Raw genomic sequence first — 18,605 nt, 5'->3', positions numbered from 1 at the left:
AGTATGTGTGACAAAGTCCCACTTCTGCTAAAGGGCTGGCCTTGGCTTTATGACCCCATGGAGAGGTAGCCACTAGCTGTGAGGAGGTTTTAATGTAGGTCCATTCAGTACCCTTTACTGCGGTATAGAAGGTACCATTCATCTTCTTTTTCTCAGAATCTGTCCCTGTCCTGCCCCTGCCTTCTGCATAATAAACTAATATCAGAAACTTTTTTTAAAAAAAGATTTTATTTATTTATTCGTGTGAGACACACAGAGAGAAGCAGAGACATAGGCAGAGGAAGAAGCAGGTTCCTTGCGGGGAGCCCGATGTGAGACTTGATCCCAGGACCCTGGGATCACGCCCTGAGCTGAAGGCAGATGCTTAACCACTGAGCCACCCAGGCGCCCCTAACATCAGAAACTCTTCAGCCACTTGGAAGCCTGGAACTTGAGAGTGAACAGGGCCTTGGGATATTTTCAATAGATGTCATCTTCAGCTACTGGGTTAGTGGTGGTTCTGAAACCTTGGGACTCTGAAGGATTTCTTAAAAATATAGACACTTGGGCTCCACTCTAGGCATGTAGCCTCCAGGGGATTCTGAAGCAGCCCCAATTCAGAGAGTCTCTGGTTTAGAGGAAGAACTGAGGCCACTGATTCTTTTGGGTCCTTTATGCTTATTCCCATCTTCCACAGGGGCAACCCATCTTTTTGTTCTCTGAGTTATGGTAATTGAAAGAACTTCAGGACCAGGGTTCCCCAAAAGAGAAAGAATTAACACCGCACAACCAGAGATCTGTATGATTCTGCCCACTATATTCCTGCCCACAGATGCTAATTTTGTTAGAAACAGAATGAACTTCCAATTTATACATGCTTCATTCATGGTTACGGCTCATTCCTACCTTTTACATTCCTACTTCTGTTCTCTGAGGCCTGCCTCCTACTTTCACATTGGATCACTCCACCTTGGACAACTTTCCCTTGGCTTCTACTGCACCAGTGCTTGTATCCTTCCCACACCTTGCACTCTTCCCTTCACCTTGTATTCCTTGTATGCTCTTCTATCTCCTTATACCTCTCACCAGTTCTCAACATGGCATATACTTTGGAATCTTCAGAGATTCTGATTATCTTGGGACTAAGGCACCAGGGCTTTCAGAATGGCTTAAAGTGATTTTATTGCGACGCCAAGGTTGAGAAAACTGCCCTCCACCTGAGCCCTTCTGGAAACATGTGTCCCGTTGGTTCTCTCTCTTTTTTTTTTTTTTTTTTTTGTGTGGTTTTAACAAACAGCTTTACTGGGGCCCCTGAGTGGTTCAAATGGTTGAGCATGTGACTCTCGATTTTGGCTAAGGTCATGATCTCAGAGTCATGAGATTGAGCCCTGAGTTGGGCTCCACACTCAGTGGGGAATCAGCTTGAGATTCCTTCTCTCCCTCTCCCTCTGCCCTTCCCCCCTACTCACACTTTTCTCTCAAATAAATAAACAAACAAACAAATATTTTATTTTTAAAAAGACTACTCGAGAGAGAGAGAGAGAGAGAGAGAGAGAGAGAATGAGTAGGGGGAGGAAGAGGGAGAGGAAGAGGGAGAAGCAGACTCCCTGCTAAGCTGGGAGCCTGACATGGGGCTCGATCCCCAGAACTGGAGATCATGATCTGAGCTGGAAGGAGACACTTAACCAACTGTGCCACCCAAGTGCCCCAATAAATAAATCTTTTGAAAAATAAATAGCTTTGTGTTCACCTCAGCAGCACATATATTAAAAATAAACAGCTTTATTCAGGTAAACTGACGTGAATAAACTACGTATACTTAAAGTGTAAAATGTGATATTTTGTCATATGTATACCCTTGTGAAACATCACCACAATTAAGGTAATGAACATATCCAATACCTTGAACAGTTTCCTTGTGTTCCTTTGCATCCTATCCCTCCCTCCATCCTCTCCGTATTCCCCCACCCTCCAGGCAACCACTGAGCTGCTTTCTGTCATTATAGGTTAGTTTTTGTTTTTCTAGATGCTTACATAAGTGTAATAATATAATATGTACCCCCTTTTGGGCTGGCTTCTTACACTTGAGCATAATTATTTTGAGATTCATCAAAATCTTGGTGCATCTATCAATATTTTATTCCTTTTTATTTGCCAGTAAATAGTATTCCATTGTATAGACATACCACAGGCTGTTTATCCATCCACCTGTTAATAGTTTTTTGGGTTATTTCCTGGTTTTGGCTATTACAAATAAAGCTTCCATGAACATTCACATATAAGCTGTTGTGTGGACATTTACTGTTATTTCTGTTGGATACTCAGGAGTGGAATGGCTAAGATGCAACTTTTTTTTTTTTAATTTTTATTTATTTATGATAGTCACACAGAGAGAAAGAGAGAGAGGCAGAGACACAGGCAGAGGGAGAAGCAGGCTCCACGCACCAGGAGCCCGATGTGGGATTCGATCCCGGGTCTCCAGGATCGCGCCCTGGGCCAAAGGCAGGCGCCAAACCGCTGCGCCACCCAGGGATCCCAAGATGCAACTTTTAAAGAAAGTAGTCAGGCTATTCTAAGTTCTTTGTTTTATTTTACTTATTTATTTTATTATTATTATTTTTAAAGTTTTTATTTACTTATTTGAGAGAGAGAGAACCAGAGAAAACACAAGAAGGGAGAAGAGCAAGGGGAGAGGGATAAGTAGACTCCCCATGGAGCAGGAAGCCTGATGTAGGACTTGATCCCAGGACCCCAGGATAATGACCTGAGCTGAAGGCAGACGCTTGACCAACTGAGCCACCCAAATGCCCGTCTAGATTTTTTGTAGTCCCATGTGAATTAGCTTCTCAGTTACTACAAAATGCCTGCTGGGATTTTGATCAGGATCGTGTAGAATTTAAAGGTCAACTTGCAAAGAATTGACATCTTAATGATATCGACTCTTCCAATCCATGAATACATCTTTTGTCAGATTTATCCCTTAAGCATTTTATATTTTTTGATGCTCTTTTATATGGTGTTTTTAAACTTTCAATTTCCAATTGTTGTTCATTGATAGTATCTAGAAAAACAGTTGTTTTTTTGTATATTGATCTTGTACCCTGAAAACTTCACATATTAATTCACATATTAATTCTGGTACTTTTTTTTTTTTTATATGTAGTCCGTCAGAATTTCTACATAGGTGATCAGGTTGCTTGTGAATAAAGATCATTTAACTTTTCCATTTCCAATCTGGATATATTTTACTTCTGTTCCTTTGCTCATCACAGTGGCTAGAACCTCCAGTACAATGTTGAATTGAAGGGAAGGGAGGACATTCTTGCCGTATTTGTGATCTTAGGGGAAATGTGGTCTTTCATCATTAGGTATGATATTGGCCATACGTTTTTTTTTACATGTTCTTTAAGAGGTTGAGGATGTTTCCTTCTCTTTCTAGTTTGCTGGGAATTTTTAGTAAAAACAGTTGTTGAATATTGTCAAATGCTTTTTCTGTATCTGTTGAGATGATTATCCGGTTTTACTTCTTTAATCTGTTAATATAATAAATTACATTGGTGGCATGATCTATTACATCAATCCTGCATTCCTGAAATAAACTATACTTGGTCATTATATATTATTCTTTATAACATATATAAAACATATATTAACATATATGAACATGTAAATGTTTATATATAAACATATAAATATATGTTATATATATTTATTATATATAATTTATAAAAATATATTTTATAAGCATATTATATATATATTTATATATATTTAAGTAAACTCTATCCTCAACGTGGGACTTGAACTCACGACCCCAAGATCAAGAGTCACAGGCTCCAATGACTGAGGCAACTGGGTAGCCCTATTCTTTTTTTCCTTTTTATATATTATTAGATTAAATTTATTTAGTGAAGAAATTTTGCCTCTCTTCCTAAGGGATATTGGTCTTCAGTTTTTTTTTCTTGTAATGTTTTGCCTGGTTTTGATATCAGGATTTGTCATTAGGGTTCTCCAGAGAAACAGAACCAACAGGATGTTATATAGGAAAGGGAAAAGAGAGCAGAGAGAGAAAGAGAGAGATTTATTTTAAGGAATTGGTTCATACAATTGTGAAGGTTGGCAAGTCCAAAATCATCAGGGTGAACCGGCAGGTTGGAGACCCAGGGAAGAACTGATGTTGCAACTTGAGTCCAAAGACAGTCTAGAGATAGAGAGTTCCCTCTTCCTCAGAGGACCTCATGCTGTTTTTTTTTTTTTTTTTTTTCTGTAAGGCCTTCAATTGATTAGATGGGGCTAATCACCCACCCAGATGCTGGAGGATAACCTACTTCACTCAAACTCTGCTGATTTAAATGTTAATCTCAACTTAAAAAATACATTCACGACAACATCCAGATGTGTTTGACCAAATATCTGGACACTGTGGCTCAGCCAAGTTGACACATAAAATCAACCGTTACCATGAGTTTGGTCTCCATAGAATGAACTTCTGAAAGTATTCCCTCTTCAATTTTTTGGAGGAATTTATATAGAATCATTATTATTTCTTCCTTAAATATTCAGTAGATTTCACTTGTGGAGTCTTCTTGGTCTCAAATTTTCTTTGTAGAAAGGTTTTAAACTATCAGTTCAATTTATTTAATAGCTTACTGCTTATTTAGGTTACCTGTTTTGTCTTCGGTGAGTGGAGTTCCTCCTTGGGGCACTGTCTACAGCACCCATGGGGGCTAAATTACATTCATTTTCCTGTTGTTGTTCAAACTTCTGCACTCTTGGCCACTCTTCTATAATTGCAAACTCCTTGAAGGCAAAAACTATTTTTTTTTTGTCTCCCCTTAGCCCTTAGCACACAGCTGGTCTGCCCCATGAGTGATGAGAAAAGCCCTTGACCGAAGGAGTGCCTAAGTGATTAAACACAGAGCTTTCTTTTCTTTTCTTTCTTTTTTCTTTTTTTTCCCAGAGCTTTCAAGCCAGGAAAACGGCGAGCATTCTTTTTGATCACTGTCAATCCCACAGAGCTGTTCAGAGCATTGGAGTTGGACAGTCTTGGCTGCTCATTCCTGTTCCGTCCCTCACTAGCTGTGCAACTTGGACAAATAACAACCTCTCTGAGTCTCTGTAGCCTCATCTGTAGAATGAGGACAACAACATCTATTTTGTCAACTTTGCTGAGCTGTTATAAAGATTTTAGGAGCAACACATGGAGAGTGCTAAGGGTGATTTCTAGAACCTAGTCATTGCTCACTAGACAGTAGCTGTTACTGCTTTTCTCACCCTGAGCCATCCCTCCCCTTCCTGAAACACCTGGGACAAGAGGCCCAGACTGCTGATCAGCAGCTAATGATGGTTAACATCACAGTCTCCTTATGAGCCTATGGTGCTGAGTGCACAGAGGGCAACAGGCATCCTTCAACAGGGACCAACAAATCTGTGGCCACGAGCCCGAGACTGAGTGTGAAAGGCATGTGGCACATTGCTAACCACAAATGGCCCTTCGTTGTGGCCACATGCATAAATAGCCCTGTGGTCAGCGGGGAGGTTTCTGGGTACACAGAGGGAGAAGGGGGTCCCTGGAGCTTCTCATAGTTCTGGCCTTCACTCTGAGCTAGCAGTGGAGCACAGGGTGCTGGGTGGGGGTGAGGCCCTCCAACCGGGCCCCACAGACCACATCCGGGCGTGTCAAACCACAGCTGCCTTCTGGCTGCAGGCTGCTGGCTTGCAGGGTAGAGGGAGGGGTACCTGCTCCAGAGCACCTCCTTCCCCACGGCAGGGCAGGGGCTCAGCCCTGGATTCTTCTCCCGGGCAGCTTGTGGAAATCAGACCCCCCCACCTCAACCCCCAAGCTCCCCATCCACCACCCTCACCTGTCCTTGAAGGTTTCTGCTTCTGTCCCTCTGTTTTCTGAACTGACAGCTCCATTGGGGACCCATCAGTCACTCTCTGTCATCTTTAAGATAAGTTAGTTTTTAAAAAATATATATATTTATTTATTAATTTTTTATGATAGACATAGAGAGAGAGAGAGAGAGAGGCAGAGACACAGGAGGAGGGAGAAGCAGGCTCCATGCCAGGAGCACAACACGGGACTCGATCCCGGGACCCCAGGATCACGCCCTGAGCCAAAGGCAGGCGCTAAACCACTGAGCCACCCAGGGATCCCCTAAGATAAGTTAGTTAGGGATACCTGGGTGGCTCAGGGCTGAGCGTCTGCTTTCAGCTCAGGGCATGATCGATCCCCCAGTCCTGGGATCAAGTCCTGCATTGGGCTCCCTGCAGGGTGCTTGCTTCTCCCTCTGCCTCTGTCTCTGCCTCTCTCTGTGTGTTTCTCATGAATAAATAAATAAAATCTTTTTTTTTTAAAGATAAGTTAAAGGACTATTTTTTTCCTTTCTTTCTCCCTCTCTTTTTTATTTCTTCCCTAATGGCCTCTCCAAAGGTACCAGGAGCTAACACCCCCACCAGTGGTGAAAACAAGTAGGACTTGCATTTGGGATCCTAGGGGGGCATTGAGTCAAAGGTGGGAGGATGTGAGGAACCAGCCTCTGAGGGCCTCCCAGAAAAGAGGCACAGCAACTCTTTCAACCAAATACACTTTATTATTTTCTCTCTCAGCTGTCAAGGAGCCTAGCACATTTGTAAGAATGCAAATGATCATCCAGGGGCCTGCTGGCAGAGGGTGGCTCTGGGCCAAGGTCATGGATGGGGCAGGACCTCTACCAGAGTTACCTAGTCCATCCCCACAGAGGGTCACCAAAGAGAGAGCTGGAAAAACGGAAAGGTAGGTGGGATAGTAAGGGATGGGGGCAGGTTCTGTCCGGGAGGAGGGGTACGGAAGGGAGCAAGGATACCTCTGAAGGGTAGGAAGGAATTGGTGATGGTGGGGGCGTCAGGGTAACAGAAATAAATACCCCGACCAGAGGGCAGTCTGGCTGGTGGGGGGGCGGTGAGTGGCCATGATGAGGAGGTGATATTGCAGGACCAAGTGCCAGCAGAGAAGGCGGATTGGAGGGAGCTGGGGATAAGGCTGCAGGCTGGGAGTTAGTTCTCCAGAAGGCAGAGGAACAATTCTCTTCTGGGGTTCAAGATTTACCCAGGGTACTGGGAGTAGCAGGACCTGGAGACACCAAGACCTGGGCCCTGGGGAGGCCGTGTCCTCAGGAGCCGTCAGATGCCTCTCTGATTCAGGCCAGAATACAGGTCCTGCTGGCCTTTCCGGATGGGCTGTGGGTGGAATAGAGAGGTCGTGGTCAACAGGACAGGAGGAAGTAGCTCCCCCCAGAAAAAAGGGGCCACTGAAGCTCTAGCTTTAGTGCAATGGAAAGGACCGCAGACTAGTAGTCAAGAAGCTGGCTCGCATTCTCACCTGGCACCCACTGGCAACAGACTTGCCCCTGACACCTTCTGGGAGCCTCAGCCTTCCCATCTCAAAAATGGGCATCTAAAGACTCATCTCTCAGGGCATTTGCCAGGATTAAATGAAGTCACTTATATGAAGGTGAATACCATGTGTGTGGCTGGTGCTCAGTAAATAGTTGTGGAGTTTGTTTAGGTGTGAGCATCCCGATATTTAACAATTGGTAGTGCACACACACCAGCCAACCGAAATAGTCCTGGTGGTTGGTTCTCTCTGAGGCCAGGCATTAACTCTTTAGTTGTCAAATGGAAAAGCAGTCTAGTGGGGGAGAGGCTGCGATGTCTGGCAGCCTGTGTGTTGGGAGAGGGGAGCTGGAAGCTTGGGGCTATTTACCAACGAAATACTTTAATATTTCAACAACCAGCGTGGTCGTACCCATGCATGCTGTTGGAAACTAGTCCTGAATGTATCGTGTTAGAAGGTGCGGATATGGTATTCCCCATGTTGTATCCCAGCTAACGACTAAGCCGCAGAAAGAGGAGGGTCACCCCACCCCCAACCCCCATGCCATAGTCGTAGAAGCCACACAGCCTTGGAAATGGCCCTGTTCTGAAGGAGGAGAAGGTGGGCATGGGGCAGGTTGTCTGGGAGCCCTGCGTGAGGGGCATCAAAGTGTCCAGCAAGCCAGATGGACAGTCCCACCTCTCCCCTTCTCTAGACAGATCCCCTCCCCGACTCTATCCCTTCTTACCTCGTAGTCTGGATTGGGAACAGGTGGTGGCTTCTCCTTGTTTTGTCCTGCAGAGGAGGGAAGGGAAAGGATTAGTTCCCATGTGGAAAACTCATCTTGTGGCAATGAGACCCAGATCCCGGATGGCAACCTCCTTCATTCTCTCCTCTGGCCCTCTCCTTTTTTTATCTTGGGTCCTCTGCCTCCTGTTTCCTTTTCCTTTCATCCCATCTCTAATGACCTCCATACTCTTCTCATCATTTTATGACTTCCCTCAGTGCAAAGTCCTTCCATGTGTCCTTTTCTATGGGGAAGGGAAAGAAAAAGGCAGGAGCTAATAATATCCCAAAGTCTCTCTCCCCACAGATTGGGGGCGTGTGCAGAATCTGGCTACTCTAGAACACTCACAGCCATCCTGTTAATAAATTTTTTTTTGTATTTCTCTAGGGTAGGAAAGAGAGAAGCAATCTGAGATGTGAAACCGTCTGTCCAGATGTTGGCCACACAGTGAATGTTCTATAGAAGTTGTCTTGACCTAGCTGTGGACTTGCCACCCATCCTGGCCCAGGCTGGACGTCCCCATTGGTGAGACTCTTCCAACTTAACTCCATGGTCTTACCCCTGGGCCTGCTGCCGGCACCTGTTCCTCTCATCACAGGCTTGGCATTGGCCTTTCTAGTCTTGCTCCAGTAATACACCATCAGCAGCAACCCCAGAGTAAGGCAGATGTCAGCTACAATGATTGTGACCACTGCCATCAGATTCACCTCTATGCAGTTTGCACACACTGTGGGGGACAGAGATAGGGGAGAGGAAGAGAAGTTACTGAGAAAAGAAGATGCAAGTACAGTAGAACCAGCAAGGACTAAATAAAGGTGATTCTCCCCTTACTACTCACATGCTTGCCATGACCAGAGCCGGGCCTTTCAGTGTTTTTAACAATAAGCAAAGAGTGAAGGTTATAGGTAGAGGCTCTGCAGTCAGACAGTCCTGGGTTCAAGTCCCAGCTCCTTTCCTTTGCTCACTAGCTGTGAGAATTATAAGAAGTGTTTTCAACTCACAAAGCCTCTGTTTCCTCTTGTGTAAAATGGGAATAAAATAATACCTAACTCATGTGGTTGTTGAAAGGATTATATGAAAAAAATCCCTGGCAAATGTTTGGTATGGTGCTTGAAACTTAGTAAGTACTCAGTAAATGTTAGCTACCATTATTATGCCTTAGTTTATGATACTTTATTATAGCAGCTCTACAAACCCTTCTGAAGAATTGATCTCTGGATAAGGCATCAGATAAACCCATATCTATGCCAGAATTCTGGATTTGATAAAATGCAAACAACTCCATCCTGTCTCTTGGGAAGTTGTTAATTTTAGATCTAGTGCTGACCCAGGCAACCCCCTATTCGTGTTTAATCCATATTTCAGAAAACACTGATGCCCTATGGCCCCTGAGAGTCTCAGGATTGAGTGTAAGAGAAGCACAAAATGCCAGGGGACTGCGAGGTGAGTTTGGGGAAATAATTGAGAGTGCTCTCTTGAAGTGGCCTTTTCTAAAGTGTTCTGTGGTGTTTGCTCTGGAGACCTATATTACCTCTTGCTCTCAGGTAGAGATAGCTCTTCTCCTTTATGGAATCTGCATAGCAGGCATAATAACCACTGTCGTCCACTTCTGAAAACTCCTTCTGAGATAGCTCTCTGTTACTAGCACCTTCCACAAGGTTATCATTTTTTTCCCATTTTATATTATCATATCCAAAAACATCAGGGCATGTCACCACTACCTCGGTTCCAGAGATGGAGACCTTAAACCCTGGAAAACAGGAAAGAAGAGAAGAGAAACTGGAGGGAGAAACCAGCAAGATTTTGGCAAAGGCAAATTAGGAATAAAAGGATCGACCAGATACAGAAGACCACCTGTCATCCAGGTCTTGAATCTTGTCAAAGGGGAACTCTGCTGGCTAGAGGGCATGAAAGAGGGGATCTGAAGGAGAAGGGGAACTGGAGAACCTTTAAGAGTCACCATTAAGGGTGACTTCAGAGTTTAGGCATGGACATGGGGGCTTGGGAAGGGGAGGAAGGAAGTAAAGGAAAGCCTAGAAAAGCCCCTTGGGGAATATTTCCAAAATAAGAGTTGGAAATGTGATGTTGGAAGGACTTCAGTTCTTGAGAGGTTAATCTCTCACAGCCAATTCCTTTTTTTTAAAAATTTTTATTTATTTATGATAGTCACCCAGAGAGAGAGAGAGAGAGAGAGAGAGAGGCAGAGGGAGAAGCAGCCTCCATGCAGCGAGCCTGACGTGGGATTCGACCCTGGGTCTCCAGGATCGCGCCCTGGGCCAAAGGCAGGCGCCAAACCGCTGCGCCACCCAGGGATCCCAATTCCTTTTTCTCTATCCACCCCCCCTGCCTCTTCAGGGCATACATGAAAGACAGACAAACTTACGTTTCTCTGGAGATATACTTGTCAAGTCATCTGAACATGAGAAAAGAAAAACACCGTAAGACAGTAACCTTGGCTTAAGTTTAAACTGTAGATAAACATTTTCAAGTGGGACTAGACATTATCTCCAAGAACCCCCAAACAAGGCCCTTCCTTTAGGGAGCCCCAAGCATTGAAGGTGAGGTATTTACATGAGGTATGTTCCTGGATGCAGCTCAGATGCATACCAGCATGTGCCCCTAGATCTAGATCTACTGAAGCTCAGAAAGTCTTAAAACCCTAAAACTGAAAAATTCTAGAAGTCTTCAAGCTCAACTTCCTACATTAGCAAGAACCATATTTTAGATAGACATGAAAGGGTCTTCTTAGAGATAAAGACCTTCACTCGTCTTTGCAAGATCTTGGACCCATTGATGCTTGGGCTTACCTATTTTTCACCATTCAGAAGTTCTCTCATAATGCATGGAATCCCTCATAATGGAGACCAAACATCCTTCTTATCTTAGACCATGTTTCTTTTATTGCCCTTAAATTATGTACAGGACCGTATTCCTTTTTTTTATTTATTTATTTTTTTTCCTTTTTTTTTTTTAATCTTATTTATTTATTCACAAAAGGCAGAGAAAAAGAGGCAGAGACACAGGCAGAGGGAGAAGCAGGCTCTCTGTGACGAGCCTGATGTAGGACTTGATCCCAGGATCCTGAGATCACGACTCGAGCCAAAGGCAGACGCTCAACCACTGAGCCACCCAGGTGTCCCAGGACTGTATTCCTTTATTTTTATTTTTTATTTTTTGGACTGTATTCCTTTAAAGGGAATGGTTCTTCCAATAAAAAGTGGCTTTATCGTCTGCCTTTGGTCATGATACCAGGATCCTGGGATTGAGCCCCACCTCAGGCTCTCTGCTCATCATGGAGTTTACTTCTCCCTCTCTGTCTATCCCTCCTCCCGCTCATGCTCTCTCTCTCTTAAATAAATAAATAATATCTTTTTTAAAAAGTGGCTTTATGTTGAACCATCTCTTGAGTATAATCAATTCTCAATTATTTTTCTTAGAGGGAATCACTATTGGTATGGACAACTGAAATCCACTAATACAATTTGGGGCCTGGGCACATTCCCCACAGCAGGCAGTGTTGTCCTGGGATGTGAGGCTGGGGTGCATCCTTGTTTTCTGGAAGACTTGTGGACAGGACCCAGGGTGGCACTAAGTTATGCTCAAGCCTGAATGTGGCAATTGGAAGACAGGAGAGGTGGTGATGCTCAGAGGCAGCTCTCTCTCTATTGGGAGCTTTTTTGCTACAGTATGCTGTTGGGGACAGAACATTGGACTGAATTAGAAGTCCTGTGTTTGAATCCCACATCTGCTTTAGGCTGTGTGACTGAAGACAAGTCATTGAATTTTTCTGAGCCTCAGTTTATTCATCTGGGAAATGGAGATAAAACACCTACCTCACAGGTATTTGTGAGTATTAAATGGGTTACACTGGTAAAAATGCATGGTACAAGGGGCACCTGGGTGGCTCAGTCAGTTTTAGGTGTCTGTCTTCAGTTCAGGTCATGGTCCTGGAGTCCTGGGATTGCCCCAGTTGGGCTCCCTGCTCAGTGGGGAGTCTGCTTTTCCTTCTCCCTCTGCTGCTCCCCCTGCTTGTGCACTTACTCTCTCTCTTTCTTTAATGGATGAATAAAATCTTTTTTTAAAAAATGAATGGTACATAGCAGATGCTTAAGAAAAATGTTAGTTACTTTCTTCCTTTCCTTCTTGCGGTCCTGCTAAGATGAAGAACAGAACTGAGTTCTGACCCAGTTGTTCGGGCAACTCTCCGGCTGACATCATACAGGATGATAAACAAGTCATTCTTCAATTTATCTATCTGCTAATAATTGGGAGTTGAATAGAATGACATAGATGGTTGAAATTATTTTGAGTTAGAAATAATTTTTCAATACTGCTATTTATTAGCAATGTTAAATAAGCTAGAAATTATAAATAAAACAGCTTAAAAGCAAGTAGACATTTCATTCTGTTGGTATGTTTGTTTGAAAAAGAAATGTAAAGAATGTAAAGAAAATTGTTCATGAGTTTTATTGGCACAGATACGGTAGCAGAGCTTAGACTTATGTATGTAACTCCAAAAAGGACCTAGCATCATAGGCTAGACATCTGTGCCTAGAAATTGTTTGAATGCTCACAAAGATTTGGTGCATATCCAGAAACAAAGTTTCATGATAGTTAAGAAAATGAGTTTCAGTATCAGTTAAATCTGCATTTATATTTATCTTGGTGTTTGGACTATTTATTTTCTAAACTTTGGTTTCATTATCAGTAGAATAGAGATGTTAGGAGAATTAAATGAGAAGTTCAGGTAAAATATTTAGGGCAATATCTAGAACACACATGTTCACTAAACATTAATACTTATTATTTAGTCTGTATGCTTCCCATATAATAATGACAACTAAAATTCACTCATTGCATCTATATGTCAGATGATGTTCTAAGCGAATTACTTATTCCGTCCTTATAACAACATTACAAGCTAGGTATCTTTATTATTTTCATTTTATACATGATAATGCTATAGCACAGAAGAGTGAAGCAAACTATTCAGGCACTCGTCAAATAAGAAATCAACCAAGGATTCAAATACGGCAATCTAGCTTCTTTTTTCTTTTTCTAAAGATTTTATTTATTTATTTGAGAGAGAGAGTGAGCAAAAGAGAGAACATGAGCAGAGAGAGGGGGAGAAGCAGACTCCCCTACTGAGTAGGGAGCCCAACGAGGGGCTCGATCCCAGGACCTTCACCTCATGGCTTGAGGTGAAGGCAGACACTTAACTGACCGAGCCATTCAGGCACCCCAGCCATCTAGCTTCTTAACCTCACACTACACAGCCTTAACTCCTCTGCCTAAAATATTCTTCCTAAAATACAAATTCATCTTTATTATTATCATTATTACTATTACTCTTATTATTTTTAGAGAGCTAGAACTTGTGATCTGGAAGGGGCAGAGGGATAAGGAGAGAGAATCGTAAGCAGGCTCCATGCTTAGCACGGAGCCTGATATGGGGCTGTATCTCATGACCATGACATCATGACCCGAGCCAAAATCAAGAGTCAGATGCTTAATTGACTGAGCCAGCCTGGTACCCCAAAGCTCATCCTTTAAAACTCAGCTCAGGAATCACCTCTGGGGAGGCTTCCCCAACTATCTTCTGTACAGTTGGCCACTATTATTTTTGTATTTCATTTTAGCCTGTACTTACCATAGCACAGCACATAACATACTGTATTGTCAGTTATTTTTCACACACAAGACCATCAGCTTCTTAAAGAGAGGGAATTAGTGATCACTTACTGATTCAAAAAATACCTACTATGTGCCAGGCACTGGGCCAGGTAAGTAAGACACCATCTGTGCTTTCCATGAACTTAGGATTTACACAAAAACTCAGTGACGGCTCCCACCCCATGTATATTCTTCTCAATGCATTCTCAGGGATACGTGACAGCAACAGACATTGGCACATCTACAGATCCTACAGACAGAAAATTGTATTTTTCTTATGGTGGTTCTGGCTCTCAGTGTTTATTACTATGACTGTCCTCAATACCATTTGGTTCCACATTTGAAAAGAGGTGGTGTAGAATGAAAATCCTCTTACCAGAAGCTTTGAAATCCTCTGAAAAGGAAATGATAAGCAACTATTAGTTACGCTTGTATCAGCTACTAAGAACAGACCTAGTCCCCTGGGTTAGGACCTTCTGAAACTAATGTAACATTGTATATCAACTCTTGTCAAATAAAAATAGAAAAAGAAAAAGGAAAAAAACCCTGCACCATGGAACTGCGTCAATGTTTATGACTGGTGAAATGATTATGGACAAGTTTATATTTATCTTTCAAATTTTCTACCGTATTAAATGTAATTTTCTGGGGTAACTGGCTGGCTCGGTTGATGGAACGTGTGACTCTTGACCTTGGGGTTTTAAGTTTGAGCCCCACATTAGGTATGGAGATTTCTTAAAAAATAAAAAAATAAAATGTCATTTTCTATATGTGCTGCTGAAGCAAGCACTAAAATGTCATTTTCTAAATTAGAAAAAAGGAAAAAATGATTGGATCTTCAAATTCCTCATGGCTGCATAGGAAAATCTGTTTGGGGCCCTATATCTTACGTTAAACAGCCGACGGCAATTTACAAAAATGGATCTTAAGTAGTAATTTTGCAATGTCAATTATTATATCATACACCTTAAACTTACATAGTGTTATACATCAATTATATCTCAAAGCTAGAGAAAAAAGAAAAGAAGATATGGATTGCACATAAATCAATGATAAAGAATAATCAACTCTAAATGACAGTAGCACGCAGAAGAGATTAATTACTCTGAAGCATATTCAGTAATTTTGACATATTCCGTCTGTCAGTAAAGTAATAATAAAGCATGCTGTATGGTAAAAAGGGGGAAAAAGGATTCTAAAAATATTGCAAATGATTCAGTGTCATGGAATATAAGCAGGCACAGCACAGTGGCCATCTTTAGACACAAAATTGGTTCACTAAGCTCAGAGGAGCTGATTGAATAGAAAGGGTTCCAATTGGGATGCTCCTGACTCCACTGCTATGATCAGGACATAAGTCCAGGCCAGGCATACTCACATGTGTGTGTGTGCACGTGAATGCACATGCACACACATATTCAGGGTATTTGGACATGTGACTCAAGATGTGCACCCAAATGATGCCCCAGAGGCTTATTCACCACATCCCCGTGCATATGTTCATGCCCTCTACAAAATCCCACATCAAATATGAAATTCAAACAAATGAAAACTTTTGGCACATTCAACTTAACAGTCTCAATTTTTTCTTTTGAAAATGGTTTGGACTCATATTTCCTGTGCTCTCTGTTGCTTTCCTCTTCTTGGCCGGAACTATCGCTAGATTGATCAGAAAAAGGCCAAGGAGAAGGTGGTAGAAACTCCTTTAATGGGTCTCTGTGGAAGTTTTGTGTGTGTGTGTGTTGTTGGCAGGGGTGTCTAGAGAAAACTTCACTCATAAAAACAAAGAATGCAGGGTTGATTTAATAACAAGGAAAGAGAGCATATCTTACTTACCGTCCTGCCCCCAAGCACCAACTAGAAAATAAATACAAAAAAAAAAGTTAGTAAATGTTGTGGGTCCCTGAAATTCCAAGCAGAAAAAGTGACGTGGTCTGATCTGATCATTTCTGAACATGCGAAGTCTTTCCCAACCACCCCAGGGTCACACTCATCCCTGTCCCCCAGGTAAGTGATGCATACTGTTGGGTATAGACCAGGGGTTCCTGGTCAATTTGGGTGACACAAAGCAAAGAAGCATTTGGCATTAAATATGAACACTCAATATTTGACAAACAGGAGTTACAAAAAGTTGAGTCTACTTTTTGGGCCACTGGAGAAATAGCAAAACAATTTTTGTAGCCAAGCTTCCATTTTAAAAATCAAACTGAGGAAAAAAAACAAGCTCTTCGTTAGGTACAAATGTTGACTTTCTTGTTCCATCTCTCGCTATGGCTTGTCTGATTGTTCAGTTTTTCCATTGTTTTCTGCTTGCTACAGAGGTGGAGATATTTGAAACTCCCATTACTCACCATTTAAGAGCCTGTGTGTTGAAGAGCCTGGTCACACTTCCACTGGGTTCCTCACTCAGCAATAACTTGGATTCATTATGATGACTAGTTTCCCTGATGTTGCCTGAAAGTTTTCCATAAACCTGGAACTCCCTTTTTACCATTAGTCTCTACATGGAGTGAGACCCTTCCACCTGCCTCGTGCTCATCCATTTCCAGAGCGGACTGGGCACAGTCCCTCGTGATGCCAAATCTTTAGGGGTGCTTGAGTCTTTCTCTCTCTTTCTCCCTTCCCCCCTGACCTGGGAAAGATTAGTTTATATCATAAGCCTCTAAGAAAATGCCTAACCCCTCCTTGCAGGAGCCACACCCTGCCCCTTGACACTCAAAATGTGTTCCTTGGACCAGTTGCAGACTTAGAAGCCCAAGAGTTTATTAGAAATGAAGAATTGCAATCCCCATTCCAATCCTACTGAAGCAGATGCTGCAGAATCCCAGGTGATGTGTGTGAGCATTCAAGCCTGAGAAACTCAACAGTGAAGCAGGAAATGGAGACATGATGGTTGTGGCTCTGAGTTCGGAGCCCCAGCTATGTTAGCATTTTCTAGGTCTCTGAACTAAAACCATCGTGAGCCATTTTATACCAAGCAGCCATGAAGTGCATAGGCCTTGTAGACAGACCGTCCTATTCCCCAGGTCGGCTTTAGCACTTACTATCTGTGTGACTTTAAACAAGTTATTTAATATCTTTGCATATCAGTTTCTTTGTCTGTAAAATAGGGGATATAACTTTTACCTTCCAAGATGGAGGTAAGAATTAAATTATTTGACACACATAAAGAATTTCTTCTTTCTTTTTTTTTTGAATTTTTTCTTTATACAGTTTCTGACTCTTAATAAATGGCAACTTGTTAAAAAAAATCTTATCTCCTATGAGATGTGGAATTGCTTTTGGTTATTTATCAACTTATATTCTCCCTTGCTTCAAAAAGGACTAAATTAATGGAAAGCTCTTAGTCTACAGAAAGGGGCTGGAAGTTACTGTGTGCCTATTGTTTCAGAGGTCAACCCTGTTTTACCCTGCACCGTTTGGGTTCAACTATCTGCTCTCCTCATGATAAGGAATGGAGATAAGCTCTTCTAATATCTTTTGTGTTAGTTTTTAAAGGCTGGGTTGTTCACTGATGACCGAGCTTGTTTTTGGAGGCAGAGAGACTTCTCTGCTCTGCAAAGCTATGATCTTAAATGCTTTTCTTTGGCTGTTCCCTGAATAGTTTCCTGTACAACCGGAGCAAATCTTTCTCCATACCCTGCAGTCTTAGATCTTTGCCCTGATGTAGGACAAAATGTTCCTTACATCGTCTGGTAAATGAGGCTCCTTGGTAACACTAGGCCTCCCCATAGTCTGGAGAAATACCACCTTTTCTCATTTTACCCTACTTACCTGATAAGAGACAGAGTCCCAGAATTCTCCAGAGGTTCCTCGACTGCATCCTTCTCTCACTGGATGCACCCTTATTCTACCCAAAATGGCGGAGGCGGGTGGCTTATTACTTCTGAAAAAGAAACCAGAGGACTTTCTCAAAACCCCTGCTGAAGGTGAAGACCCTGAGGTCATTGTTCTCAACGCCAGGTTGAAAAAGGGGACCCGTTAGAGGGAGACTCACCATTTTCCGAAGTAGGCACCTAAGGCTGGGAGGTGAGGCGAGTTTCTGAACCCCACACAGGAAGTGTGGAGGGGCCTCTGGGTCTGTCAGGGTACTGCGTCACTTGAAAACGTTCAAGGCAGGGGCAGCCACCTGGGTTGGCTGGGGAGAGATGGGCCCCATATCCTCCCATAGCACAAGCAAGGGGGCTGTGGCAAAACCTGAAGGGAAGATGAGAAGTACCTGCAATTTAACTGTTCAGGGGACCTTGTACAATAATAACACCATGTTGGGTCTCCTTTCTCAAACGCCCCCTCTCTCCAAATAAGCTATGACAAGGAAGGGAGCACTGAATATTTGCTCTTTTTTTTTTTTTTAAGATTCAATTTTATTTATTTATTTGAGACAGTGAGAGAGTGCAAGAGGGAGGGGGGAGGGAGAGAGGGAGACCCAGGCTCCCAGCTGAGCAGGGAGGCAGCTGCCAGGGGTCTCCAACCCAGGATGCCAGGATCATGACCTGAGCCCAAGGCAAATGCTTAATGGACTGAGCCACCCAGGCACCCCTAAAGATCGTATTTTTAAGTAATCTCTATACCCAGTGTGGGGCTCAAACATACAACCCTGAGATCAAGAGTTGCATGCTCCATGGATGGAGCCAGCCAGGTGCCGCCCTTGCTTTCTTTATGGTGTGCCTGTTGTGGACTAGTGAGGGGCAGACATCTCATTAACAAAGCCTCTTGGCTTGAAAATACATGTCGGCTTAAAGCCATGAGATGAGATCCTCCTATTTTTTTGCCTTTATTATTTTACAAAAAATATATATATTTACAAAA

General features: G+C 42.8%; 1 protein-coding gene across 2 annotated transcripts; it reads right to left on the bottom strand.

Moving 5' to 3' along the window:
• Nucleotides 1–6,555: 6,555 nt before the first annotated feature.
• Nucleotides 6,556–17,949, bottom strand: CD3E (CD3 epsilon subunit of T-cell receptor complex). 2 transcript variants are annotated; one of them, XM_072822220.1, is made up of 9 exons: nt 17,794–17,949; nt 17,571–17,682; nt 15,633–15,653; nt 14,173–14,190; nt 10,507–10,536; nt 9,655–9,873; nt 8,683–8,850; nt 8,085–8,131; nt 6,556–7,200 (listed from the first exon to the last, which is right to left on the bottom strand). In XM_072822220.1, the coding sequence occupies exons 2-9, from the start codon at nt 17,617–17,619 to the stop codon at nt 7,144–7,146; spliced, it is 609 nt and encodes a 202-aa protein (XP_072678321.1). In that variant the 5' UTR covers nt 17,620–17,682; nt 17,794–17,949; the 3' UTR covers nt 6,556–7,143. The 2 variants fall into 2 exon arrangements, with proteins under 2 accessions (XP_072678321.1, XP_072678322.1); XM_072822221.1 differs by lacking the exon at nt 14,173–14,190.
• Between the last annotated feature and the right edge of the window lie 656 nt (nt 17,950–18,605).

The sequence above is a fragment of the Canis lupus genome, chromosome 3 (genome assembly GCF_048164855.1).
Source record: "Canis lupus baileyi chromosome 3, mCanLup2.hap1, whole genome shotgun sequence".
Taxonomy (NCBI): Eukaryota; Metazoa; Chordata; class Mammalia; order Carnivora; family Canidae; genus Canis; species Canis lupus.
Note: the sequence above shows the minus strand (reverse complement) of the source record. Positions and strands in the feature narration are given on the sequence as shown.